An 8,184-nucleotide genomic window follows, 5' to 3' on the forward strand; every position below is an offset into this window, starting at 1 on the left:
GTGTGATACTCATTCTATCATTGTGTGATACTCATTCTATCATTGTGTGATACTCATTCTATCATTGTGTGATACTCATTCTATCATTGTGTGATACTCATTCTATCACTGTGTGATACTCATTCTATCATTGTGTGATACTCATTCTATCATTGTGTGATACTCATTCTATCATTGTGCGATACTCATTCTATCATTGTGTGATACTCATTCTATCATTGTGCGATACTCATTCTATCATTGTGTGATACTCATTCTATCAATGTGTGATACTCATTCTATCATTGTGCGATACTCATTCTATCATTGTGTGATACTCATTCTATCATTGTGTGATACTCATTCTATCATTGTGTGATACTCATTCTATCATTGTGCGATACTCATTCTATCATTGTGTGATACTCATTCTATCATTGTGCGATACTCATTCTATCATTGTGTGATACTCATTCTATCATTGTGTGATACTCATTCTATCATTGTGTGATACTCATTCTATCATTGTGTGATACTCATTCTATCATTGTGCGATACTCATTCTATCATTGTGTGATACTCATTCTATCATTGTGCGATACTCATTCTATCATTGTGTGATACTCATTCTATCATTGTGTGATACTCATTCTATCATTGTGTGATACTCATTCTATCATTGTGTGATACTCATTCTATCATTGTGCGATACTCATTCTATCATTGTGTGATACTCATTCTATCATTGTGCGATACTCATTCTATCATTGTGTGATACTCATTCTATCATTGTGTGATACTCATTCTATCATTGTGTGATACTCATTCTATCATTGTAAAATACTTTGGTAAAAAAAAGGCAGAAACATTCTGATATGATTGATAAAACATAATTCCGTACAACATAATACAAACATATGTTCAAATAAAACGTCTATATTCTCAAGAACGAACAGCAGTTCCTGTCTGGTACAAAACAATTAGATGGGTTCTTGTGGTCTAAGAAGTCAGTCCCAAATGAAAAATGTATAGTATGATTGAGTTGTGTTGATACATGTATAGTCTGTGTTAGTTATAATTATACCAGTATGTCCACAATAATAATAATACCAGTATGTCCACAATAATAATACCAGTATGCTCACAATAATAATACCAGTATGTCCACAATAATAATACCAGTATGTCCACAATAATAATACCAGTATGTCCACAATAATAATAATACCAGTATGTCCACAATAATAATAATACCAGTATGTCCACAATAATAATACCAGTATGCTCACAATAATAATACCAGTATGCTCACAATAATAATACCAGTATGTCCACAATAATAATACCAGTATGTCCACAATAATAATACCAGTATGTCCACAATAATAATACCAGTATGTCCACAATAATAATAATACCAGTATGTCTGTCACACCCTGGTCTAGTATTTTGTGTTTTTCTTCATGTATTGGGTCAGGCCAGGGTGTGGCATGGGGTTTTTGTATTGTGGTGTGTTTTGTCTTGGGGTTTTGGTGTGTATCTATTTGGGATTGTAGCTAGTGGGGTTATCTAGCAAAGTCTATGGCTGTCTGGAGTGGTTCTCAATCAGAGGCAGGTGTTTATCGTTGTCTCTGATTGGGAACCATATTTAGGCAGCCATATTCTTTGAGTTTGTCGTGGGTGATTGTCCTTAGTGTCTTTGTTCCTGTCGCTATGTTAGTTGACACAAGTATAGGCTGTTTCGGTTTTCGTTACGTTTATTGTTTTGTAGTGTTTTGTGTTTATTCGTGTTACGTTTGTTTGATTAAACATGGATCGCAATCTACACGCTGCAGTTTGGTCCGACTCTCCTTCACCACACCTAGAAAGCCGTAACAATGTCCACAATAATAATACCAGGATGTCCACAATAATAATACCAGGATGTCCACAATAATAATACCAGGATGTCCACAATAATAATACCAGGATGTCCACAAGTCAGCTTGTACTCACATGTATGCTTCAAACAAACACGTTTCAAATACAGGATGACATGACAAATACGTACAAGCAAATAAATGAATATTCCCTTCTGTACATTTTAACTTAAATCTTAATTTAGTTGATTTTTGTAGATCTTAATTTGGGCAATATATGTCAGTTAATTCATTATAATGAATACAAATCAGTTAAAGAGTTGTCCAGGGAAATGTTTCTACTGCATTGTACTGTAAAGCAGTCCTGTCTGCCTGCTGTCAATCAGTGTTTTCTATAGTCAAGTTAATCTGAGTCTCTCACGGAGTACCTTTATTAGAATCATCATCTGCATAAATTACAAACACACATTTGTAAACACTCCTCTTAACATCCCCCAGAAATACTAAGCTCTTTCTAAAATAGTTCAAAGCTAGTTTATAATCATGTTTTTAAATAGTGATTTGCTGTATCAAATAATCTGACTTTTCTTGTCTGTCACAGAGCAGTCCTGAAGCTTTACAGATGTAGGCTCTTAATTTGATCACTCTTTGTTGCAGATGAGCTTTGTGATTTACATACATTCACTAAAAACCCGCACTAACACAGTTATATTAACAGTATTGCACTTTTCATGTAGCCTACTTTTGGCCAGCCTAACCACTAATCAAGCAACATTATGGACTAAATGTTAAAATCCTGTTCCTGCAGGATTATTTTGCTGTGACAATACTGGTCAAATTAAGATCCTATATCTGTAAACACACTGCAAGTCTTCTAACAACAACATCACTTCTTCTAAATTCAGTTCTTCTTTGTCCTCTCACTTAAATCTGAAGTTCAGGACATAACTTTTGTACTTTCCAGAACCAATCATTTTTGGTCCAAAATGTTCAACCCGGTCATTTCCTATTTCTGAGTGGTTCACATAAGGTGTTCAGAAACCTGCTGTGGTCATATGATTGATGATAATACACTGCTAAAAATAAGGTGCTTTATGAGATGAGTCACTGAACCTTTCATGGTTCTATACAGCATAATTTCTTCTGGCAGTGAACCATGATTCAGACCTGCTTTGTTCGTGTTCCCTTCTTAACCGTCCCTTTAACATACAATAAGCCACACATTAGACACAGTAAGTCCATTTCCTTCAGACTAAATAACGTGAGAAGTACAGACAGTACAGCACTAGTCAAGAAACATTTAACTACCTCAACATAACATCACAACTGGTACTTTAAACTAGCATCAAATAAACATCTTACTGTAATTCATATTCAGGGCATTTCACAATGATGAAATGTGCTACGGTTGTATACCTGATCCAGTTAACCTGAATACATGCGTTTCAGTTCACTCCTGTAAAATATACCTTAGAACTACATGCAGTACTATGTGTACAGACTAACAGTATAACGTGATATTAGCTTCCATTTTCCCAGGTGGATGTCCTGTTAAATGTTCCCAACTGTGCTATTGTCAAGTTAGTAGGACTTTCTATCAACTTTCTACGAAGCCCATATCTATGTGTTTATAACTGTGCTCATAACGCATTATGACTGCATCATAACTCACTATAAGCGTGTTCATAAAAACATGATAGATATGGATATAGTCTAGATAAGAACAGTAGATAGATAGCAAGGCTGTTCTGAACAAGGATCCTGACAATGAACGGAGCTCCAATAGTAAGGCAGACATTTCCCTTATCGTTAAGTTAACCAGTGTACACATCAACTAGACATATGAAGGCTACATGTTGTGTGTCATTAAGAGGGATAGTTAAGTTCCCGTGGACGATAAAGGGATACAATACTATCGTATTCAATATTACTAACAGTGGTTTGAAGTCAAGCTTTTGTTTTTAAAATGTATCCTTTTGCTGAAGCTTAAGTTGTGAAATTCTCTGAAATACCCTTCTACTCTCCTATGAGACCCCGGTATCACCGTTCCCTTCCTTCATAGACTGCATCCCGATTCTCTACCCTTCTTATTGAAAAGCATTGAATTGGTGTAAGCATCGATTGGGGAGAGTTTGGCCGAGAGATTTTCAGCTAATGTTACAGAGAGATTCACCTGGAGAGAATTGATGGTAGGCATTGATCAAGAGGAGAAAGAAACGCACACGTGTTTAGGCGAGGTGCTGGCTAGCGGAGTAGAACACGTGTTTAGACGAGATGCTGGCTAGCGGAGTAGAACACGTGTTTAGACGAGGTGCTGGCTAGCGGAGTAGAACACGTGTTTAGACGAGGTGCTGGCTAGTGGAGTTGACACACGTGTTTAGACGAGGTGCTGGCTAGCGGAGTAGAACACGTGTTTAGGCGAGGTGCTGGCTAGCGGAGTAGAACACCTGTTTAGGCGAGGTGCTGGCTAGCGGAGTAGAACACATGTTTAGGCGAGGTGCTGGCTAGCGGAGTAGAACACCTGTTTAGGCGAGGTGCTGGCTAGCGGAGTAGAACACGAGTTTAGGCGAGGTGCTGGCTAGCGGAGTAGAACACGTGTTTAGGCGAGGTGCTGGCTAGCGGAGTAGAACACCTGTTTAGGCGAGGTGCTGGCTAGCGGAGTAGAACACGAGTTTAGGCGAGGTGCTGGCTAGCGGAGTAGAACACGAGTTTAGGCGAGGTGCTGGCTAGCGGAGTAGAACACCTGTTTAGGCGAGGTGCTGGCTAGCGGAGTAGAACACGAGTTTAGGCGAGGTGCTGGCTAGCGGAGTAGAACACGAGTTTAGGCGAGGTGCTGGCTAGCGGAGTAGAACATTTGTTTAGGCGAGGTGCTGGCTAGCGGAGTAGAACACTTGAAGAAGAAAAGGAAAGCTGCACACCCAGGGGCTCAGATGCAATAATTTAATATCCTAATAACCAACGTTTCGACAGACAAGCTGTCTTCATCAGGGTATAGTGACAAATGCAGTGATCAAGTGCACACTTCAGAAGAAGGATAGAGAATTGGATTGCAACCTTAGTTTCACCATCCCTCCCCCCTCACTACACTTCTACTCTCCTTGGCCTTCCCTAGTTTCACCCCAACATTTTAACTATCCCCACCCCCTTTCTAGCCGATCATGGGGTCGTCCCCACCGGGCGAGGCCAGCTCGGGGACACTAACGAAGGGCAGGTTCTTGGTGTTGTCCTCCCTGAGCGAGGTGGAGTTGTTCCGGTGGGACACGGCGGTGAAGGCCAGATGGTCGTGCTCCAGTATAGCCAGGCGGTCCTGTGGTTTCTCCTTCTTCAGATAGAACATCTTCCTCAGGGTCTTCAGCTGCTGCAGCTCACAGAACGTCTCCAGAACCACCAGCATCACGACCAAGCCCAGGAGGAGGTAGACTGGAGAGAGAGAGAGAGAGAGAATCCATTAATATTGTCATTTGATCACTCTCCCTCCATGGTTCATATCCTCACATGCATAGTGTGATATAAATAGTGAATAGGCTATCTGCAGCGCTCCTCTTCTCCAACTCATCACTGGCTCATTGAAACCCTCAGCTGACTCAGTTCATAGCATGGCAATCACAACATTGTTTGTTTTTCTATCTAACCACTAGGGGGAGGGAAAGGGCACTGATGAGCCCAGCAAGCAGTGTGTAATCAGTAAAAGGTTTTGGTGTTGGTTTTCCCAATAATAGATGACCTCATTATTATCATGATCATTACTATGGTCACAATCATTTTTAAACTAGAATTTAGATCAACTAAAGTCTCTGAATAGCAGTAGCAGTCTACATTAATTTAGTCTACAATGATGCCAAGCCTTTCTGTGTATTGATGAAGGAAGAGGGAATGTTCAGGAAAGATATGGGAAGATTCTCCTGTCTCAGAGTCAGCCAAACTTCACAAACATGCCAGAAGTGCTGAGGGCAATCCAAATTAAATATACAGGACCCCCTACTAAGTTCAAAATCAGCCTTTTTCTCTCTTCTTAGCCAGTAGCTGTCTTCTCTTTCACAGCAAAAGGCTTCTGGTTTTTGGCTTCTAAAGAGCAAGATGAGTCTGTCCAATAGCATCTAGAGCCTCAAGACAAACTTGTCCAATAGCATCTAGAGCCTCAAGACAAACCTCTCCATTGGGATTCTCTGTCTCTTACCCTATTACAGGGGCCTAATCACTGGCTTACTGGTGCGCTTCCATGCCGTCCCTAGCAGGGGTGCGTCACTTGAGTGGGTTGAGTCACTGACGTGGTCGTCCTGTCTGGGTTGGCGCCCCCCCTTGGGTTGTGCCGTGGCGGAGATCTTTGTGGGCTATACTCGGCCTTGTCTAAGGATGGTAAATTGGTGGTTGAAGATATCCCTCTAGTGGTGTGGGAGCTGTGCTTTGGCAAAGTGGGTGGGGTTATATCCTGCCTGTTTCGCCCTGTCCGGGGGTATCATCGGATGGGGCCACAGTGTCTCAGCCTCCAGTATTTATGCTGCAGTAGTTTATGTGTCGGGGGGCTATTATCAGTCTGTTATATCTGGAGTATTTGTCTTATCCGGTGTCCTGTGTGAATTTAAGTATGCTCTCTCTAATTCTCTCTTTCTCTGAGGACGTGAGCCCTAGGACCATGCCTCAGGACCACCTGGCATGATGACTCCTTGCTGTCTCCAGTCCACCTGGCCATGCGGCTGCTCCAGGTTCAACTGTTCTGCCTGCGGCTATGGAACCCTGACCTGTTCACCAGACGTGCTACCTGTCCCAGACCAGCTGTTTTCAACTCTCTAGAGACAGCAGGAGCGGTAGATATACTCTCAATGATCGGCTATGAAAAGCCAACTGACATTTACTCCTGATGTGCTGACCTGTTGCAACCTGTACAACCACTTTGATTATTATTATTTGACCATGCTGGTCATTTATGAACATTTGAACATCTTGGCCATGTTCTGTTATAATCTCCACCCGGCACAGCCAGAAGAGGACTGGCCACCCCTCATAGACTGGTTCCTCTCTACGTTTCTTCCTAGGTTTCTAGGGAGTTTTTCTAGGGAGTTTTTCTTCCTAGGTTTCTAGGGAGTTTTTAAGTTCACTTTAATTTGGACAACCCAGTTCTGGGTCATTCATCACCCCAGTTCTGGGTCATTCATCACCCCAGTTCTGGGTCATTCATCACCCCAGTTCTGGGTCATTCATCACCCCAGTTCTGGGTCATTCATCACCCCAGTTCTGGGTCATTCATCACCCCAGTTCTGGGTCATTCATCACCCCAGTTCTGGATCATTCATCACCCCAGTTCTGGATCATTCATCACCCCAGTTCTGGATCATTCATCACCCCAGTTCTGGATCATTCATCACCCCAGTTCTGGGGTCATTCATCACCCCAGTTCTGGATCATTCATCACCCCAGTTCTGGGTCATTCATCACCCCAGTTCTGGATCATTCATCACCCCAGTTCTGGGTCATTCATCACCCCAGTTCTGGGTCAATCATCACCCCAGTTCTGGATCATTCCTCACCCCAGTTCTGGGTCATTCATCACCCCAGTTCTGGGTCATTCATCACCCCAGTTCTAGATCATTCATCACCCCAGTTCTAGATCATTCATCACCCCAGTTCTGGGTCATTCATCACCCCAGTTCTGGGTCATTCATCACCCCAGTTCTAGATCATTCATCACCCCAGTTCTAGATCATTCATCACCCCAGTTCTAGATCATTCATCACCCCAGTTCTGGATCATTCATCACCCCAGTTCTAGATCATTCATCACCCCAGTTCTAGATCATTCATCACCCCAGTTCTGGATCATTCATCACCCCAGTTCTAGATCATTCATCACCCCAGTTCTAGATCATTCATCACCCCAGTTCTAGATCATTCATCACCCCAGTTCTAGATCATTCATCACCCCTGTTCTAGATCATTCATCACCCCTGTTCTAGATCATTCATCACCCCTGTTCTAGATCATTCATCACCCCTGTTCTAGATCATTCATCACCCCTGTTCTAGATCATTCATCACCCCAGTTCTAGATCATTCATCTCCCCAGTTCTGGATCATTCATCACCCCAGTTCTGGATCATTTATCAATCTCTCATGGACTCTTGGAAGACCAGCACCTATTGTGGGCTAAAAGAAATTCAAGCAAACAAATGTGAACACTTACCAGTGATGCCCACTTTATAGATCTGTCTGAACCTCTGGTTGAAGGACTCTCCTGGTACGTAATCTCCCAGTCCGATGGTACTGAGAGATATAAAACAGAAGTAGAAACTCTCCAGGAAGTTCCAGTTCTCCTCTAGGGAGGAGAAGATGGCCGCCGGGATGAGGAAGAAA

General features: G+C 42.1%; 1 protein-coding gene across 1 annotated transcript in view; it reads right to left on the reverse strand.

Moving 5' to 3' along the window:
• Positions 1-853: 853 nt before the first annotated feature.
• LOC109882114 (potassium channel subfamily K member 1-like) overlaps positions 854-8,184 on the reverse strand; it is a 13,197-nt gene continuing 5,866 nt past the window's right edge. The window contains exons 2-3 of the mRNA XM_020474205.2: positions 8,015-8,184; positions 854-5,258 (exon numbers count right to left, since the gene is read on the reverse strand). The exon at positions 8,015-8,184 is cut by the window's right edge and continues 226 nt beyond it. Of these exons, the coding sequence (XP_020329794.2) occupies positions 4,987-5,258; positions 8,015-8,184 (442 nt within the window). The 3' untranslated portion in view covers positions 854-4,986. The remainder of the gene's footprint in view (positions 5,259-8,014) is intronic.

This window comes from Oncorhynchus kisutch, linkage group LG11 (genome assembly GCF_002021735.2).
Source record: "Oncorhynchus kisutch isolate 150728-3 linkage group LG11, Okis_V2, whole genome shotgun sequence".
In the NCBI taxonomy this organism is placed as follows: domain Eukaryota; kingdom Metazoa; phylum Chordata; class Actinopteri; order Salmoniformes; family Salmonidae; genus Oncorhynchus; species Oncorhynchus kisutch.